We start from the raw sequence: 21,477 nt of genomic DNA on the forward strand, positions 1-21,477 counted from the left end.
GAGTGGAAGAACTGGAAGGGAGATAAGAATTCAGCAAGCTGACTTAAGGGGGACTGACCCCAAGTGACAACCACAAAGTGGCAAATCCAGGGTTTTACACTGTAAGTTCGGCCAACACTGAGTGTTTTTAAAGATATGAAAATCTATTTCAATCGCTAATGACAAGTTAAATACATACATATGGATATAGGTGTGCTTTTATTTGGCAGTGATATATTAGCATGGTATGCACATATACAAATACAATACACACATAGACACACACATATGCCTGTTGTTTCCTACTCAGGAATCCTGGTATTTGCACTGACCTAGCTTTGCACAAGGATATATTTTTCAGAGTACAATGGTCTTGGTACAGATTCAGATCTGTACCATTCATTAAATCAGATACAGATTTAATGAACACAGCACAACTGCACTGAGTGTATATTAATGTACTGTAATCCAACTCACTTCTCTGTAAGCACTCATATACTTAACAACTGCCATCAATTTTAGCTTTATGAAAGATTGGCATCTTTTAACAGAGAATTTTTCGTTTGGCATTCTTGATGCGTTTCTCGAGAGTAGAGCTGGTGTTTGAACTGTGGCACCACCTGCCACAGTTCAATCCAGACCTGTGGAAACTATATTTCTAAAGTTTCATTCACACTGCCTCTGTCACCTGAATCTAATTACTCTTGCTCTCCACCCCAAGCAAATTGGCAGCTGTTTAATTAAGGACAGTTTGCAAACTACAAGGCATGTTTTTTTTTTTTTTAATTAAGCCTTTTATTTTGTATTGGAGTATAGCTCGATTAACAATGTTGTTAAAGTTTCAGGTGGGTGGCAAAGGGATTCAGCCACACATATACATGTATCCATTCTCCCCCAAACTTCCCTGCCATCCAAGCTGCCACAGAACATTGAGCAGAGTTCCCTGTGCTATATATTAGGTCCTTGTTGGTTATCCATTTTAAATACAGCAGTGTGTACACATCCATCCCAAACTCTCTAACTATCCCTTCCCCCATCCCTGGTGCCAGAAACTTGGGAAGTAGAGAAAAAAATGAGTAAAACGATTTCAAATTACCAGTGCAATTACTTGAAAATCTGACCTAGTAGTTACAGATCAGGCAATTTTAACTTTGGGAGGCACATTCAATAATCAGAGAAGAAAACGCCAACACGGAAGTCACGAAGTATATGACTATGAGGTTTTAAGAAATATTACAAATAAATGGTTCCCAGTTTTAAAAAAGTGGTTGTTGATTACAAATCAGTTGGAAAGCTTTTATTTCAAGAAAGTATGACAAGAATAAAGGAACGCATGGTGACAGAGCAAAATGTACCTGTGAATGTGGCCAGTGTTTGAACCTGGTCCAAGAAAAGTGCGCTTGCGTGACAATGAGAGAGTGCATTCACTGGGCACCCACCATACAGAAATCAAATTCCAAGTAAAACCATGCTTGCATAACGAGCGGAGCACCCATCAAAACAAACGGCAGCTTCTGAAACATGGTTTCAACTTAGGAATGTGAAGTAGGTGTAGCTGAAAGAACACAGGCTGATTTAGATCAAAGCACACCTGCTGGTGGAAACTGAGCTCTGATATTCACTGGCGGTGCGTCTTGGGGGACGGCTGCTAAGAGTTTCCATTATCAGGCTTCTCCGCTGCCAAATGAGGTGACCGCCATCCACCTCACTGGGTTGTGTGTAGATTCGATGAAGTTACTGAAGGGCAGGCAGTAACAGAGAATTCCTTTCCCATTTACCCTGGAGAACGTCATACCGATGAGATACAGGGCTACAATACACACACGTGTGTAACGCGGGACTAAAGAGGGACGTGAGCATGCTGTGTGGGGTCGGGGATGGTCAAGGAAGACCTCTGGGAGAAGGAACACAGCACTGGATCGTCATCCGTAAGCAAGAAGCCACGGGCAGGCTAGCGGAGGGAGAGTGATGCAAACATAGGCAGGGCAAGCACAGTGGAAACGAGTGAGCACGAAAGGGGCAGGAAGCCATCTGGCCCTGGGCTTTTGTTTGTTGAAAGATTTCTGATCACAGTTAGATGTCCATTGATAGATGAATGAATTAAGAAGATGCGGCCCATATATACAATGGTCATAAAAGGGAATGGATTTGAGTCAGTTGTAGTGAGGTGGCTGAACCAAGAACCCGTTATACAGAATGAAGTAAGTCTTGGGCTCCAAAATCACCGCAGATGGTGACTGCAGCCATGGAATTAAAAGACGCTTGCTCCTTGGAAGGAAAACTATGACAATCCTAGACAGCGTATTAAAAAGCAGAGACATCACTTTGCCAACAAAGGTCCATACAGTCAAAGCTATGGTTTTTTCCAGTAGTCATGTATAGATAGGAGAGTTGGACCATAAAAAAGGCTGAGTGCCAAAGAACTGATTCTTCTGAATTGTGGTGCTGGAGAAGACTCTTTTTTTAAAAAAAAACTTACTTATTTTTAATTGGAGGATAATTGCTTTACAATACTGTATTGGTTTCTGCTATATATCAAGTGAATCTACCATAGGTACCCCTATGTCCCCTTCCCCTTGAACCCCCCTTCCACCTCCCACCCCATACCACCCTGCTAGATTGTTGAGAGTTCCATGGACTGCACGGATATCAGACCAGTCAATCCTAAAGGAAATCAACCCTGAATATTCATTGGAAGGGCTGAAGCATCAGTTAGATAGCAAGGGTTAGATAGGAAAGGTTAGGAAGGGTTAGGTAGCGTCACTGATTCAGCAGACAGGAATTTGAACAAACTCCGGGAGACAGTGAAGGATAGTGTGCTATAGTCCATGGGGTCACACATGGAGTCACGCACGACTCAGCGACTGAACAGCAACGACAAAGTCAGAAAGAGGAAAAAAAATATATCATGTTTTAACTCATATATATGGAACCTAGAAAAATAGTACTGATGGTCCTGTTAACAGGGAAGAAATGGAGATACTGATATAGAGAACGAACTCGTGGACACAACAGGGGAAGGACAGGGCCGGATGAACAGGACGACTTGAGAAAGTAGCAATGACACATATATACTACCATGTGGAGAAGAGATGGCTGGTGGGAAACTGCTACACACAGGGGAGGCCCAGCATGGCATTCTGTAATGACCTAGACAGGTGGGGTGGGAAGGGGGGGGAGGCTCAAGAGGGAGGGGGGTATATAAACATATATGACTGATTCGAGTTGTCATAATGGCAGAAACCAATACAACACTGTAAAACAATCATCCTCCAATTTAAAAAAAATAAAAATTAAAAACAAATTAATATAAAAAAGAGGAGCAGGAAACAGCAGCTGACCTGATGGGGCTGGACTATGATGCTGCAGTAACTGAGTGGAACACTGGTTTCTTAATTTAATAACAAAAACAACAGGCAATAATGATTGAGCTCAATTATCAGTCTAAGTGTTTTAGATTATGGTTATAAGGATTACTGGGGTTGTACATATAAAATATTTAGAACACACATAATATGCTTCAATTACTGTGAACTGTTGTTATTATAATGCTTTCTCTGGATATTAGGAATGGAGGAAATCAGGGCTTCCCAGGTGGCTCAGTGGGTAAAGAATCAGCCTGCAGTGCAGGAGACACAGGAGGTGTGGGTTCAATCCCTGGGTCAGGAACATTCCCTGGAGGAGGGCATGGCAACCCACTCCAGTATTCTTGCCTAGAGAATCCCATGGACAGAGAAGCCTGGAGGGCTGCAGTCCACAGGGTGGCAAAGAGTTGGACATGGCTGAAGCCACTGGGCATGCATGTATGTTAGGGATCAAGGTTATTTCTCATTTCTGAGAAATTAAGAGATGAAAAAGAAGCTATTGAAGAGAGTGGGGGTGTGACGTTCCCGGTGAAACATACAGAATTGCTCAGTAAGTGAACATCCACCCAAAACTGGGGTGAGCAATCTGCCCTTGTGTTTGACCTTGAGGCACACCTTGCCTGTACTCAGAGGCAAGCACCAGGTAGGCAGATAGCTCATACTGAGACGGATGCGGTGACAAAGTAAGAGGTCAAAGGAGTTTAGAGTATGAGCAAGAAAATAAAGTGCTGGAGTGTGATTCTGACTCCAGAAGCAAGCAAAATGGAGAGGGCTAATGCTCAGGGTGAGAGCTGGACTATAAAGAAAGCTGAGTGCAGAAGAATTGATGCTTTTGAACTGGGGTGTTGGAGAAGACTCTTGAGAGTCCCTTGGACTGCAAGGAGATCCAACCAGTCCATCCTAAAGGAGATCAGTCCTGGGTGTTCATTGGAAGGTCTGATGTTGAAGCTGAAACTCCAATACTTTGGCCACCTGATGTGAAGAGCTGACTCATTTGAAAAGACCCTGACGCTGGGAAAGATTGAGGGCAGGAGGAGAAGGGGTCGACAGAGGATGAGATGGTTGGATGGCATCACTGACTCAATGGACATGAGTTTGGGTGGGCTTCGGCAGTTGGTATTGGACAGGGAGGCCTGGCGTGCAGCAGCTCATGGGGTCGCAAAGAGTCGGACATGACTGAGCGACTGAACTGAACTGAATGCTCAGTGAAAGCAGGAGCTTTTCAGCTATGTTGTTCACTGCTGTCTACCTTCAATGCCGAGAGCAGTGTCTGCAAGAGTTGGCATACAAATATTTAGGGGGCTTAAAAGTAGAGAGTGTGGCTTCCCCAGTGGCTCAGCTGGTAAAGAACTTACCTGCTAATTCAGGAGACGCAGGAGACGCAGGTTTGATCCCTGGGTTGGGGCGATCCCCTGGAGGAGGAAATGGTGACCCACTCCAGTATTCTTGCCTGGAAAATTCCATGGACAGAGGAGCCTGGCAGGCTACAGTCCACGGTGTTGCAGAGAGTTGGGCACGACTAAGCGAGCGTGAAAAAGTCGAGAGGTGTATCTTTAAAAAAATTATTGATTTATTTATTTTTGGCTGTGCTGGGTCTTTTATCGCTACATGTAGGCTTTCTCTAGCTGTGGGGAGTGGGGGCTACCCTTCATTGTGGTGCACTGGCTTAGTTGCCCCGAGGCATGTGGAATCTTCCTGGAGCAGGAATCTAACCCAAGTCCCCTGCCTTGGCAAGCAGAGTCTTAACCACTGGTCCACAAGGGAAGTTCCAAGAGGGGTTTCTTGATGGAAGTTCACAGTTCTACCTATGAAGTTCTCTTGACAATAGATAAAACAGACACACCTTCTCTCTACTTCTGGATCCGTGTGAAATCTTCCATAAAAATAAATGAGGCATCAGTGGGTGGAAAGTTCAGATGGAATGAGAGAGAGGTCAAAGTGGAGCAGTTACACAGGCAGGAAGGGAGGAATTCTAGTTGAGGTTAAGGCAGTTATGGGAGCTGACAAAGTCCAAGGGGTGACTGAGGAGGGAAGGAAGTCATCAGACACGTCTGAGTCTGAGAACTTGAAGGGATGTGTGTGAGAAGTCACTCGAGATAACAGTGGGGAATTAGAGCGGAGGAGATGGAAGTGTGTCGGGTGGGTAAAGCCTATGATCAATGAAGCAAAGGGCTGGGCAATGGGAGAGGGGGAGACCGTGTGAGCGAGAGTGGTCTAGCTGAATGGCCCTGAGAGTTGAGGGGTGATTGGGAGCATCAGTGCGGAGTATGAAGGAAGTGACCCCACCAGTTGCTGTAGATAACAGACAGCAGTGAGGAGTGGGAGTGGAGAGCCCAGAAGGCCGGGCTTCCGCTGGAGTAAGGAGGTGCCTGAGGGGAGTGCAGGCTGGTGAACACCTGAGGATGCCCGGCCTCCATTCACGGTGGGAGGGTCTGACCCTGGGGACAAGCGGGCCTGGCTGAGGAGCAGGACGTACTGAGTGGTGGTGAGGGGCTGAGACTGAGGTGGAAAATTCATGGGCAAGGGCACGGACCTACGCAAAGATGATGACTTTCTCTAGAGGAGGGGGCCTGGATGAGTGGCCCCTTGGCCAGGGAACTGCATTAAAAAAGAGTTCCTATCTAAATGGTTAAAGTAAATTTTGCTTCTAAAAAAGGTAAATATTTAACTAATCTTAGCCGTCTTGGGCTTCCCTGGTGGCTCAGATGGTAAAAAATCTGCCTGTGATGCAGGAGACCCAGGTTCAATCCCTGGGTCAGGAAGATCCCTTGGAAAAGGAAATGGCAACCCACTGCAGTACTCTTGCCTGGAGAATTCTACGGACAGAGGAGCCTGGTGAGCTACATACAGTCGATGGGGTTGCAGAGAGTTGGACATGACTGAGCAACTAACACATAGACACACACAGACACACACACACACACACATACACACAACCTGTCTTATGGGTAACCCACTCCTGATAAGTCTTTATTTATTCCTAGTTCCCAAATTAATATCCATTTACATGAAAACAAATTCCATTAAAATGGACTCAGTTAATTTTTTTCCTGTTAGGCATTGAATATATTAATTTTTAAAATATATGCAACAGTATTACACGTATTTGCCTGGAGAATTTCATGGACAGAGGAGCCTGGCGGGCTGCAGCCCACTGGGTCACAAAGAGTCGGACACGACTGAGCAACCAACTCACAACATTAAATGTAGGCCTTGTTTAAATCTATACTCTGAAACAGAAAAATAAAAAACCGCTAGAATGGACTCAGTTACTTTAATATGTTAACACTAATTATCACAACATGACCCAAGGCCACGTCCCTTCATCCTGCAATATGGTTGCTGTCTATGAGCACTCCATACCTTATATTTAAGACGGTAATTACACACAAGTTATATTTGTGTGTACTATACAAAGCTTGTATAACTGAGCCTTCAATGTAACCATCTGCCTCTTGCCCCAAAAGAATAGTAGAGGCAAAAAACAAAACAAAACAACAAAGAAATGAAATAAAGCAGAGGATGTGCCATTATAAGCTAGAAAATAAAGTTCCAATAGTGTGTGACATGAAGAATGGGGCTCTTTTTTTTTTTTGGTGCCAGCTGCTCTGAGGAATGCAAAATCCAATTTTAACTGATGATAATAATAGTAATTAACAGTTACTATATGCCAAACTCTATTCCAAGCACTTTCTATTACCTTATTTAATCTTCACAATAGCCCTATGAGTTAGGTATATTATTTTCTCTGATTTACAGGCACAGAGAGATTAGGTTAGGTAGTGAAACTAGGATTGGCAATTAGGCACCCTGCCTCCAGATCCATGTTCTGCTTTTAAACACAAAGAAATGTCTAAGGAGATCTAAAACTGACTTTTCCTAACATGAATGAACATATTTTCGGTGCAAACAGTATTCTGAAAGTCCATTTAATCAAATACAAGACACATTTCATTCATACAAAAATAAACCTTCAACTGGTGGGAAGTGTGAGGAATGGAATTTTAATTCCCTGCCTCCCTCCTATCTAAATTAAGCAGAAAAATCTATACATTCCTTTGGTTTATCAGCACTAAGCCTTCCTTCCCCCCATCACTTAAAAACATTTTGGGGGGTATATTAATAGTTGATCTGATTTACAAGTTGTGCTATTTTCAAGGGTATAGCAAAGTGAATCTGTTATACATATACATATACCCACTGTTTTTTAGATTCTTACCCCATATAGGTCATTACAGAGTATTGAGTAGAGTTCCTTGTGCCACACAGTAGGTCCTCATAGTTACTTACTTTATATATAGCAGTGTCCATATGTCAATTTCAATTGTCCAATTTATCCCTCCCTCCTTACCTCTTGGTAACCGTAAGTTTGTTTTCCTCATCTATATCTCTATTTCTGTTTTGTATATAAGTTCCTTTGTATCCCCCTTTTTTAGATTCCACATATAAGCGATATAATATGATATTTGTCTTTCTCTACCTGACTTACTTCACTCAGTGTGACAATCTCTAGATTAGAGGAATCAAGCTCCCTGACTTTAGAATACAAAGCTACAGTATTTAAGACAGTATGGGACTGGCAGAAAAACAGAAATATAGACCAATGGAACAGGATAGAAAGTAGAGATAAACCCAGGCACCTATGTTCACCTACTCTGTGGCAAAGGAAGCAAGAATCCACAGTGGAGAAAGACAGTCTCTTCAATAAGTGGTGCTGGGAAAACTGGACAACTACATGCAGAAGAATCAAATTATTACACTCCTGAACACCACACACAAAAATAAATTCAAAATGGACTGAAGGCTTAAATGTAAGACTGGACACTATACAACTCTTAGAGGAAAACATGGGCAGAACATTCTTTGACATAAATTTCAGCAAGATCTTTTTTGATACACTTCCTAGAGTAAATGGAAATAAAAACCAAAAATAAATAAACGGGACTTAATTAAACTTAAACGCTTTTGCATGACAAAGGAAATCATAACCAAAATGAAAAGACCACCCTCAAAATGGGAGAAAAGATCTGGAAATGAAGCAACCAACAAGGGATTAATCTTTAAAATACACAAACAGCTAATGCAGCTCAGAAAAACAAAAGACAAATAAAAAATGGGCAGAAGACCTAAACAGACATTTCTCTGAAGGAGACATACAGATGACTAAAAAGCACATGAGAAGATGTTTAACATCACTAATAGCGAAATGCAAATCAAAACTACAAACCTGATACCAGTCAGAATGGCCGTCATCCAAATGTCTGTAAACAATAAATGCTGAAGAGGGTGTGGAGAAAATGGAACCCTCTTACACTGTTAGTGGGAATGTAAATTGATACAGTCACTATGGAGAACAGTACGGAGATTCCTTAAAAAACTAAAAATAGAGCTACCATATGATCCAACATTCCTAATCCTGGGCATATTATCTGGGGAAAATCATAATTCAAAAAGATACATGCATCCTCAGTGTTCATTGCAACACTCTATACAGTGTCCAGGACATTCAAGCAACCTAAATATTCATCAACAGAGGAATGGATAAAGAAGATGTGATACACATATACAATGGAATATCACTCAGCCAGAGAAAAGAATGAAACAGTGACATCTGCAGCAACACAATGTCTCCCATTACTTTGGTGTTCATCTCTGAAATCTAGCTGGCTATGGAAAAACAAAATGCTTGAAAGGCAAACCAGTCAGGTTACCGAGAATTCTGTCATATTCTGTCAACCTGAGAGGTTCTTTAAAACTATAGAAATATACCTTAATTTTAGCTCTCTTAATAAAAAAGCACTACCTATAAAACAAAACCATGTCCTCTTATCCATGATGGAGTGAGTGCTGAACTTTCAAATTTGTGAAGTCACCAAAAATGATTAAGCATTTTGCAAATAGGAATTTCTCAAATGTTATACAAATGTGGCAGTGTTGTGACAAGGAAGGAGGATGGGACTAAAATCTAGAACTCTGGTTAGACTTTAACACAGCTACAGCAATCTTTGGGAACTTAATCTCTTTTTGGCTCTTGGTTGTTTATATATAAAATGATGCCCACCAGATGGTAGTTTAGCCTCTAAGGTGTTTTAACTGCTGTATAACATTATAACTAACATTTTATCAGCTTTTGTTATCTCTTCTGATAAACAAAACTATACACATAGGTGTAGAGAAGATACTGCTAATTTCATATAGGCTTGTTCCAAAACAAACATAAATGATAAGTAAAACATACATACTATGCTCAGTCGTGTTGGACTCTTTGTGACCCCATGGACTGTAGCTCACCAAGCTCCTCTGTCCACAGGGCTTCTCCAGGCAAGAATACCGGAGTGGGTTGCCATGCCCTCCTCCAGGGAATCTTCTCAACCCAGGGATCAAACCCAGGTCTCCTGCATTGTGGGTGGATTCTTTACCATCTGAGCCACCAGGGAAGCCCAAGAATACTGGAGTGGGTAGCCTATCCCTTTTCCAGGGGATCTTCCAGACCCAGGAATCGAACCAGGGTCTCCTGCATTGCAGGTAGAGTCTTTACCAGCTGAGCTACCAAAGAAGACCAAGAATACTGGAGCGGGTAGCCTATCCTTTCTCTAAGGGATCTTCCCAACCCAGGAATCAAACCAGGGTCTCCTGCATTGCAGGCAGATTCTTTACCCACTGAGCTACCAGGGAAGGCCAAAACATATATAAACATACAGAAAGAGAGATTTTAAGGTCAGCTGAAGATTTACTCCTTCAGGCACCACTAAAAAGCTAATTTTGGATGGAAAGTTTTTTTTTTTTTAAACACCTACAATGTCTGAAATATGCAAAGTAAACATACAGAACATAATTTAAATAAAAATATAACTAATAGTCATCTTGTTTCTCCTATTAGATGCACAGAAGCTAGGACCGGGGCACTACCGAGCGAGAAGAGGAGGTAACTCCTGGTGCCTCTTATAAAGCTGTTATACCCATCTTTGTCTTTCCCATTGCTCCTCTCTTGTCTTTGTCATAGCACACCAGGCACAGAGCTTAATTTAAAATATTGTTGACTAATGCAACACCTTGAAACTTTTCTCTAAAACCCTTACATTTTAAGTAGCAAAAAATAACAATGTGTTGCTGCTATTTTTATCTTCTTTTCCTCTCCTGTAGGTAATGTATAGAGTAAAAATAAGAGGGGAAATGCTTATAATAAAGACAGCCACCTCAAGGCATGAGGAACAGGGCTAAGATCTATACAAGAACACTCAACCCATGAATCAAGGAGGGACTGTTTTCAAATTTCATTCCCATCTCATTCCATTTCCCAAAAGGAATGAAAATTTTCTTTTTTAATCGACCTTATTGAGGTATATTTTACACACAATAAAATGCTCCCATTTCAAGTGTACAATTTGGTGAATTTTGACAGATGTATATATCTGTGATCCCTAGTCAAGATGCAGAATTTTTCCATCACCCCAAAAAGTACCCTAGTGTCTCTGCAGGCAACTCCTTCCTGCCTGTAGCTTCCATGCAACCAATGATCTGCTTCCTGTTATTACAGATTAGTTTTGCTTGTTTAGAACTTCACACTGACCGAAAGCTACATTAACATGGTGGTTTCCTTTGTGCCTGGGATTTAGCCACATCACGTGTGTCGGTCGTTACTTTTTATCACTGAGTATGTGTGAATATACCCCAATTTGTTTATCCAGTCATTTGTTGATGGATTGATGGATAGGCTGTTTCCAGTTTTTAACTATGGATATTATGAATTAAAGTTGCTATAAACATTATGTGGTACTATGGTCATGCATGCTTACCTTTAAAATATTAATAGGCTGCCAGTTTTCCAAAGTACTTGTACCATTTTACACTCTTACCAGCAAAATATGAGTTCTAGTTACTACATAAGTTTGCCAGTATTTGGTATCTTCGGCCATTTTAACTTTAGCTATTTTAGTAAGCGTGTAATGGCTCATTGTGGTTTTAATCTGCATTTCCTGACAACTACTCTGTTTAACATCTGAGCTAAAATTTGATTATATATATATATTTCCCAATTGTAATAGAATATAGTAGTTTCTAGGGAATATCTTTATGACGGCATTTATTTCTGTGTTTCCGCACTAGATTATTTCAGAGAAGAGGATTATAGAAATCTAATTCACATGTCATGAAAAAAGATCAGTTTATGGAACTAAGTCCGACTTCCAGATAAAAGGCCACTATGGTACAGTGCTTACCCTGAGTGTCCACAAAAATAAACACCTAGTTGCCAGATGGAGCTATAATATTGCTACCTCTACTGCCACCATCTGGTAATGTTAAAAACAAACTTAAAAGGTTATACTGCTCTTGGTCAAGAAAAGTTAAATTTCTAATTCAGCTCTGTTTCTCAAGCATACATCTTTGAAACTACAGAATGCATGCAAAGTGGTTTATTCTTTAGTTTTGATTTCTTTTAAAGAAGCATGATAGCAAAATATTTTAATTTCCCCAAATTCAGGGAAGATGCGTTGTTAAGTATTATACATCCTTTTCTATTTGCTGCAAGGCTTTGGACAAATTACCTTAGCGCTCTGTGGATAGCCTATCTTGAGCCTATCTATGGATAGCCTACCCGTTTCCTAACTTATTAGACTGCTACGACTTCATCGTAGACAACTAACTATACCGGGGGGAGGGGGGGGACGTATGCCGTAACTTTTACTGCACAATTTCAAGATATTCGCTGAGTTATCCAATAATTTCCCTCTGCATACGCAACAAAGTTAACCCCAGTCCCTTTTTTTTTTTTTTGTCTCCACGCCCAAGGAGCTAGCTACCAGATCACATGCTGGAGGACCAGCAGCTGTGGACAGCTGGCAGTGACAAGGAGGAAGAGTCGCGTCTCCGTCCCGCCCTCCAGCTTTCAATTGCAGGTTTCCCCAGGGCGCTTTTTTCCTCGGGGTCCTCCGCTCCGCCCTCTGCCCATTCATTCCAAGGTTCTCTCCCCCAGTTCGTTCTTCCACAGGGTCCCCAGCTCAATACTACGGAAGGTCGCCCGGCGCCCTGCGCCCGCGGCGCCCAGCAGGTCCTCGCCCGAGCCCGCCGGCTGCACCTGCCGAGGCCCCCGGGGCTGCACCTGCCGAGACTCCCGGGGCTGCACCTGCCGAGGTCCCGCCGGAGCCTCCGCCCGGCCCCGGCCTCCCGGCGCCGCTCACCTCCCGGGCCCAGCAGCGGGCTTCTGGGCATCCGAGAAGACGGAGGCTTGAAGGGGGCCCTCATCGGGCTCCCCGATCTCAGCCCCCGAGGGCTTGAGCGGCTCTGGACACCCTCCACCTTGGGACCGCCACCCTCCCGAAGCCCCCCTGGATAGCGCCGCCACTCACCGGTTTCCGCCTGCGGGGCGCGCTGCAGGAGCGGTGTGCGGTCCGAGCCCTCCTCGCCGTCGCTCGGGGCCAAGTCCGAAACCGGGGACTTCATGACGTCTCCAGGGAGCGACGCCGCAAACCTGCCTCGCGGAAAAGAGAGCTCCAGCAGGACCGCCGAAGCCCCCCGCCCCTGGGCCGAGGCGGCCAGGCTGAGCTGGGCCGCTGGCACCGCCCCCAATCTGACCCCGCCCCCGGCCACGTAGGTCACTGGCCCCGCCCCGGGGCGGCCGCGCAGGCTCCGCCTCCGCCGCCATCTTGAGGCTGGGGCTCTTGGCTGCAGGTGGGGCGAGGACTGCCGGGTTCTGGAGCCCTGGCTTGCTGAGGGTGCGGAGTCGTCGGGCCCGCCAGCTGTAGGCCCGCTGGGTCGCTGGTGTTCTAAAGACTGGTGTTACCCTCCCTTGCGCTCCCTGGTAAAGCTCAGAGAGCAGCGGGGACTGGGAACCTTGAGGCGGAAGACAGAGGCTTAAATCTTGCATCATTAAGGGGAGAACTTGGAGTGGATGACGTTCAGTTATGGTAGTAATTTGCCATGAAAGTGATTCATGCATTGGAGAAGGAAATGGCAACACACTCCACTGTTCTTGCCTGGAGAATCCCAGGGACGGCGGAACCTGGTGGGCTGCCGTCTATGGAGTCGCACAGAGTCGGACACGACTGAAGCGACTTAGCAGCAGCCATGAAAGTGAAAGTCGCTTAGTCGTGTCCGACTCTGTGCGACCCCATTGGACTATCTAGTCCATGGAATTCTCCAGGCCAGAATACTGGAGTAAGTAGCCATTTCCTGCTCCAGGGGGTCTTCCCAACCCAGGGATCGAACCCAGGTCTCCCGCACTGCAGGCGGGTTCTTTACCAGCTGAGCCACAAGGGAAAATTGCCGTGGATATTAGCAACCCCAGTACTCTCTGCCCGTGACAGCATATTGTCCCTAGGATAGCTTTTAAGGTGGAAAACAGGCAATAGAAGCATTGATTCCTGTGTAATTGCCTACTTTGCAGTCAAAATACCCAGTTATCAGCAGTTTCCTATGGTTCACCCTATGCAGTCATCTGACTTAACGTCTCCACAAGTCTAATTCGAACAGGTTTTCCTGGCATTTGCTGACTCTAAGGGAGAAGCGCTAGGAAAATGCACTATCTTGCCTTGGGGTGTGTGACCACCGGCAGTAATCCTGGGAACTGTAGATTGATTAGATATAAAGGCATAGTAGATGACCTTGTAGCGGGGAAGAAACTCACAAGCCATATGTTGAGTCAGCCAGGTCAGGCGCTTGGTGAGGTCCACGTGGTAACAAATGAGAGGGGTCATCTGGTGTCCAGAGGGGAGGGTTGCAATTACTGAAGGAATTCTTAACCTCTGCATGGGTAATGGCTGGGAAGGTTATCAAGTTAAAACTAGGACAAATCAGACCTAGTTTCTGAAATTATGTAGATTTTAAACTCTCTGAGGTGGATTCTGGCCTGTCAGAATTTTGTAGTGTTAGGAAGTTCACAGGTGGCTACACTTTGAATAGCAAGGTTATAAAGGATTTGAACCAGAAAGATTCCAACAAAAACTTGAAAGTTTTCAAACCACAAGAGGTCCTTAAAAAAAAAAAAACCTACCCCTTTTATTTTAGAAGTTTTAAGTTTAAAGAAAAGTTGTGGAGCTAATCTGGAGAGTTTTGCATACCATTTGTCTTGTTTGAAGTATAGCTGACATCTTAGGTTGGTATGATACATTGATAACAGCTAATTAGCCATTGTTAGGTTGTTGTTAATGGAAGTTCATACTTTATGTTCAGATTTATTTAGCTTTTACCTAATATTCTTGTTCTGTCCTAGGATTCCATCCAGAATGCCACATTATATTTAATCATTGTATCTCATGGGACTCCTCTAGACTGACAGTTTCTCAGATTTTCCTTGTTTTTGCTGACCTTGAAAGTTTTGTTGAGTACTGGTAGAATTTGTAGAAAGGCTCTGAATTTGGGTTTGTTGGATGCTTTTATTGTAGTTACGGGTTTTGAAGAAAGACCAGAGAGGTAAAGTGCCATCGTCATCACATAATTTCAAGAGAATGTGCTGTCAGCATAGCTTATCATTAATGGTTATCACTGGTGGTGTTACACTTCATCACATGCTTGAGGTGGTGTTTGCAGGTTTTGCCTTGTGTCAAATTCCTCTTTTTTCCCCTCCCATTCTCAGTATGTGCAGCTTGTACTTGAGGGGTAGGGACTTGATGCTTCATCTCTTTGAGGGACAGAATTCTTTTGTATCGGAAATGTGTCTGTTCTCCCCCGTTTGTTTATTTTATGTGTACATATATTTAAAATTTGAGACTCATTTATTTATTAAAATTTTTTGTTTTACATTGGAGTGTTGTTGATTGACAATGTTGGGTTAGTTTCAGGTGTTCAGCAGAGTGATTCAGTTATACATGTACATGCAGCATTCTTTTTCAAATTCTTGCCCCATTTAGGTTATTCTAGTGTACTGGGGAGAGTTCCCTGTGCTAGACAGTAGGACCTTGTTGATTTTTTTTTTTTTTTTTTAAGCTGCGCTGCACTGCTGGTGGAATCTTAGTTCCCCACCCAGGGATTGAACTTGGGCCAAGGCAGTGAAAGCGAGGAGTCCTAATCAGTGGACTGCCAGGTAACTCCCAAGGTTATCTGTTTTAAAAAAACAGCGTGTACGTGTCAGTCCTAGATTCCCAATCTATCTCTCCCCCACCCCCATATATTTATTTATTCAGTCATTTATTTATATTAATGTGGATTCATGGTTTTTTATCCTTTGGGTTATAATCCAACGCTCTGTTATTCATTTTATTGCTCAGATTATTCCAGCTTTGGTCATTGACTACTCCTCTTTCAGTCGGCTCCTGTAACCTTTTTATATGTCCCTGTTGTGTATTTTTTGGGCACTACCTTAGTTTCTGGTATTACAAGCTGTTGCAGCTCGTCCTGAATAGTCTCCGCTCCTGCCATTTCTCCAAGGGCAGTGATATTAGAAACCAAGATGGTGCTGGGTGTACTTGCTACTCTGTCACTGATTCCAGGCCCAGAGGAGGTACTTTTGTTTTTGTTTCCTTTTATTATCTTCCCAAGATAACTTTTTTTTTTAAGTATAAGGTAACACCTTTTACTTCCTTGTATCTGGCCTTCAGTTCCTGGTCACTGCCATAAAAGATTCTTGTTGAGCTTGTTTATTTATTTTTTGATTGGTAATTTCTTCCTTTACCAGCACTCTAAACCAGTGCTGTTTAATAGAAATTTTATGGAAGACGTATATGTAATTTAACATTTTCTAGTAGCTACATTAAAAACTTAAGAAACAAAAAAGTAAAAAAAGATGAAATTATTTTATAATATACGTTATTTAATCAAATCTATCAAAATTTTTACAAATTCAATATCTAATCAATATAAAACACTTAATGAGGGACTTCCCTGGTAGTTCAGTGGTTAAGATTTTGCCTTTCAATGCAGGGGCTGGGGGTGTCTTTAGCTTCCCCTAAGATCCCACATGACTCCCCACATGACTCTGGACCAAAACATAATATATAAACAATATTGTAACAAATTCAATAAAGACTTTAAAAATGATCCACATCAAAAACAAAAACCACTTAATGAGATATGTTATATTCTTTTTTTTGGTTCTAAATCTTCAAAATGTGGTGTGTGTATTACACTTACAGCACATCTTTGTTAAGACTAGTCACATTTCAAATGTTTGATAACCACATGTGGCCTGGGCTGCCATTTGGGACAGCACAGTCGCAGACCATGTGAGGGCTTACTTTTCCCCCAAATTCTATCTGCATGGAAAAAGAATGTCTTCTGATCAGTGCCTAGTTCAAAAGACTATCTGTTTTCTTCCTTCATAAAATGGGGATAATAATAGAAACAACTATTATTGTTAAACAACTCATTTTCTTATTACGAGAAATAAATAAGATAACACATGCAAGTCATGGTATAGGATGGGTTGTTGTTTAGTTGCTAAGTCATGTCCAACTCTCTTGCTACCTCATGGGTTGTAGCCCACCAGGCTCCCTGTCCATGGGATTTCCCAGGCAAGAATGCTGGAGTGGGTTGTCATTTACTTCTCTAGAGCATCTTTCTCACTCAGGGATTGAACCCGTGTCTCCTGTGGCTCCGGCACTGGCAGGTGGATTCTTTACTGCCACCAGGGAAGCACTGCATGATGGGTAGTAAGTCTCAATACATGTTAGCTATTGTCATTTTTATTGTTAAGTTTGTTTTGGAAAATGAACTTACCCGTCTTAGGAACTCCCTTATTTATATATTTTAAAATGTAGTTTATTTAGTGTCATGTTATTTTCTGGTGTATTTTCAGTTATACACACACACACACACATTCTTTTTTATGTTCTTTTCCATTATGGCTTATTACAGGATATTGAGTATAGTTACCTGTGCTATACAGTAAGACCTTATTGCCTACCTATTTTATGTATATTAGCTTGTATCTGCTAGTCCCAAATTCCCAGTTTATCCCTCTCCCACTCCCTTTCCCCTTTGGTAAACATAGGTTTGTTTTTTTTTTTCTTTCTATGTTTGGTAGTCTGTTTCTGTTTTATAAATAAGTTTCTTTGTGTCATATTTTAGATTCCACATATAAGTGATATCATATAACATTTGTCTTTCTCTTTCTAACTTACTTCACTTAGTATGATTATCTCTAGATCTACCCATGATGCTGCAAATGGCTTTATTTCATTCTTTTTTATAGCTGGGTAATATTCCCTTGTATATATGTACCACATCTTTTTTTTTAAACTTTTTATTTTGTATTGGGGTACAGATAATTAACAATGTTGTGATAGTTTCAGGTAAAAGGCAAAGGGGCTCAACCATACATATACAGGTATCTATTCTCTTCCAAACTCCTCTCCCATCCAGGCTCCCCCATACCAATGAGCAGATTTCCATGTGTTATATACAGTAGATCTTTGTTGGTCATCCATTTTAAATATAGCAGTGTGTACACGTCCATCCCAAACTCCCCAACTATCTCTTCCTCCCATCCTCCCTCCCTGGCAACTATTAAGTTTGTTCTCTTAAGTCCGTAAGTCTGTTTTATAAATAAGTTCATTTGTACTGTTTCTTTTTAGATTTCACATGTGTGGAATTCCTAGGTGGCTCAGTGGGTAAAGAATCCCTCTGCAATGCAGGAGACAAAGGAGATGCAGATTTGATCCCTGGGGTGGGAAGATCCCCTGGAGGAGGGCATGGCAACCCACTCCAGTATTCTTGCCTGGAGCGTCCCATGGCAGAGGAGCCTGGCTGGCTACAGTCCATGGGGGTCACCAAGAATCAGACGCGACTGAAGCAACTGAGCATGCATACATATAAGGGATGTTGTGCAATATTTCTCCTTCCCTGACTTACTTCACTCAGTATGACAATCTCCAGGTCCACCCACATTGCTGCAAATGGCATTGTTTCATTCTTTTTAGTGGCTGAGTAATATTCCAATGCCGATGGACACTTGGATTGCTTCCATGTCTTGACTATCGTTAATAGTGCTGCTATGAATATTGGGGTGCATGTATCTTTTCAAATTATGGTTTTCCCCAGATATATTCCCAGGAATGGGATTGCTGGGTCATATGCTAGCTCTATTTTTAGTTTTTAAGGAACCGCCATACTGCATCAATTTACATTCCCACTAACAGTGCAGAGGAACTCCAATTTGATTTTTATTATACCTCTTTCAAAATACAAATCACTTTCTGTCCAGAATTATATGGATAGTGGCTGACTATGCAGCTGTTTTAGTTCCTTTCTGTGGCTGTTGGTGTCCTAGGAACTGGTATCACGTCTCATTTATCTTTGTGAGCTGAGAAGTTCGTAACTCTGGTTCTTTCCCTGGGCTTATCGTATTTCACAGTGCTTTGCCTTGCTGGCCTTGGTGAAACTTCCAAGGTGAAATCTCAAGTAGATATGTGTATATAGGGTGTAAAAACTCAATGGAGAGACAAATACTGAAACCACTAAATTTAGAAATAGTAAAATTGGTAAAGGAATTTTTGGATGAACAATGTCACCCTATAAAATCATCCTTTATCCCAGATTTTCCTCTAAAATAATTAATTATAATCACAAATGTGATTATCAAGCTATAATGGTTTAGATACTTTATTCAATGTCTTAATTAATTATTATTATTTTTGCCAAACTTGACAATTAATCATTTGAGAGTTTATTTCTTTGGGTTAATTTCAGAATTCTTTGTCATTTTATGGTTCTGAATCTCTAGGATTTAGCAACTATTTTCTTTAAATTGTATCACATTATTATATATTCCACCATTTTGGAGATCTTGTCCTCACAGAATTCTGTAAAGTTCAGTTCCACTGATCATTTTTTTCTCAAATTATCTTTGTAACTTATATAGAGTGTTAGGCCAAATACTTGCTCAGACAATAGATTTTTGCAAAGGAGAGACACTGAGACTTTAGGTACTACCGTTCAGCCTGACTTCAAATAATGATGTAATGTAATTATTCAAGGAGGAGTGTTAAAATATTTTAAAAAGATAGGATTTGTAGGAAAATTTCTATTGAGTAAAAGATTTCTCTCTACTCTAAGAATATTGATTTTCCTTATAATACTTCTTTTCTGGCATCACAATTCTTGATTTCAAACTTTTTTTACAAAGCTATAGTTCTCAAAACAGTATGGTACTGGCATAAAAATGAAGACATAGACCTATGGAACAGAATCGAGAGCCCAGAAATAAACCCTCACTTATAAGGTCAATTAATATTTGATAAGGGTGTCAGTAATACTCAATGGGTCAAGGATAGCCATTTCAAAACTGGTGTTGTAAAAACTGGATAACTATATGCAGAAGAGTGAAATTGGACCCCTATCTTACATCATTTACAAAAATTAACTCAAAATGCATTAAAGACTTAAATGTGAGACCCGAAACTGTAAAACCCCTTAGAAGAGAACATAGGATAAAAGCTTTTTCACATTGGTCTTGGCAATGATATTTTGGACATGACACCCAAAGTATAAGCAACAACATAATAAACAGGTGGCGCTACATTAAAATAAAAAGCTTCTGCACAGCAAAAGATACAGTCAGCAAAATAAAGAGTGGGAGAAAACATTTGCAAACAACCTATTTGATAAGGGGTTAATATCCATAATAAGTAAAAGAACTCATACAACTCAATAGCATAAAACCAAACAGTCTGATTAAAAAATGGGTAAAGGATTTGAGTTGACTTTTTTCCACAGAAGACATATATATGGTAAAGACATATATAGATACATGAAAAGATACTCAACATCACTAATTACAGGGAAATACAAATCAAAACCACTAGATATCACTTCATACCTGTTAGAAAGTCTGTTGTCAAAAAGACAAAAGATAACAGATGTTGGCGAAGCTGTTGATGTGAGTGTAAATTGCTGCAGCCACTATGGAAAACAGTGTTTTTCCTCAAAAAGTTAGAACTAGAACTACCGTATGATTCAGCAATTCCATTGCTGGATATATATCTTAAGGAAGTCAGGGTCTAAAGAAAAGTTTGCAGTCCCATGTTCACTGTAGCATTATTCACGATAGCCAAGATATGGAAACAACCTAAGTGTCCATCAACAAATGAATGGATAAAGAAAATATAATGGAATATCATTCAGATATATAGAAAAGGGAAGTTTGCCTTTTGTGAGAACATAGATGGACCTTGAGGACATGCTGGGTGAGGTAAGTCAGACAGAGAAAGACAAATTTTGTATGTTTTCACTTATATTTGAAATTTAAAAGCTGAACTCAGATATAGAGAGTAGATTGGTGGTTGCCAAGGGCTGGCAGTGGGGTGAGGCAAATGGAGAGATGTCAGTCAAAGGGTACAAACTCCCAGTTACAAGATAAATAAGTTCAAGGGATCTAATGTATATCATGGTGACTATAATTAACAGTACTGTACTGTATACTTGACAGTTAAGAGAATAAATCATAAATGTTATCAATATATACACTCAGAGGCAATTATGTGAGGGGATGGAGATATTAACTAACCTTGTGAAATCATTTAATAATATATACATGTGTTAAATCATCACATTGTAAACCTTAAGCTCACATATATGTCAATATTTCAACAAAGCTGGAAAAAAATATTTCTCCTTTTCCCTGTTAAAGTATCATCTGCATGTACCTTAATGCTCTCTCTGCATAATACAGGTCTGATACTGTTACTCCTTTAAAAAACCCTTTAATGATAACTTATTGCCTGGGTCTTCATATCTTTTGATTGTGTACTACATCATGAAAAATTCTGAATATGGACCCAATTTGTATATTTTTCTTTGTAAATTACACATGAATATATATATACTCAATGAACACTCAAAATTAAAAAGGAGATGAGAAAATATAAATAGAGATAGACGTTTTGATTTTTCCCTGGATCAGTTTGCATATGCTCTGCAGTGAGTGCCCCCCACTTTGGAGACTATTGTCTAGAAGATAAAATCTAAATACTTTGGTGGAGAACGCAAGACCGTTACCGACTGGCCCCATTTTCCTTCCACCTTCCACTACTTCTGCACCCGCTGGGTGCTGTACATGTTGGACTACACATCATGTTTTCTTTGTCTACTTCTTTTGTGCATAGTGAGTTCTTATTTGTCTGTAGGCTAAAATGTCACATTTCTTTAAAGATCTTTGGCGTGTGCATTGTCCATACATTTATATTAACATATTGTGCTATAA

The 21,477-nt window shown here is 41.2% G+C and overlaps 1 protein-coding gene and 1 long non-coding RNA gene across 6 annotated transcripts in view; one reads left to right on the plus strand and one right to left on the minus strand.

Annotated features, from left to right (window-relative positions):
- SLC17A5 (solute carrier family 17 member 5) overlaps positions 1 to 12,911 on the minus strand; it is a 72,525-nt gene extending 59,614 nt beyond the window's left edge. For 3 of the 5 annotated variants that reach the window (XM_043439169.1, XM_043439170.1, XM_043439166.1), the window contains exon 1: positions 12,692 to 12,911. In XM_043439169.1, coding sequence (XP_043295104.1) covers positions 12,692 to 12,785 — 94 coding nt within the window. In that variant the 5' untranslated portion in view covers positions 12,786 to 12,911. Of the gene's footprint in view, positions 1 to 4,699; positions 4,757 to 12,691 lie in introns of all 5 variants that reach the window. The other 2 variants (XM_043439168.1, XM_043439165.1) reach the window with 1 other exon arrangement.
- Positions 12,912 to 13,025: 114 nt separating this feature from the next.
- Positions 13,026 to 21,477, plus strand: part of LOC122422864 — a 37,615-nt gene continuing 29,163 nt past the window's right edge. Inside the window, exons 1-2 of the long non-coding RNA XR_006263988.1 lie at positions 13,026 to 13,143; positions 15,267 to 15,363. This is a non-coding gene — a long non-coding RNA (uncharacterized LOC122422864). The remainder of the gene's footprint in view (positions 13,144 to 15,266; positions 15,364 to 21,477) is intronic.

This window comes from Cervus canadensis, chromosome 20 (assembly GCF_019320065.1).
Source record: "Cervus canadensis isolate Bull #8, Minnesota chromosome 20, ASM1932006v1, whole genome shotgun sequence".
Classification (NCBI taxonomy): Eukaryota; Metazoa; Chordata; class Mammalia; order Artiodactyla; family Cervidae; genus Cervus; species Cervus canadensis.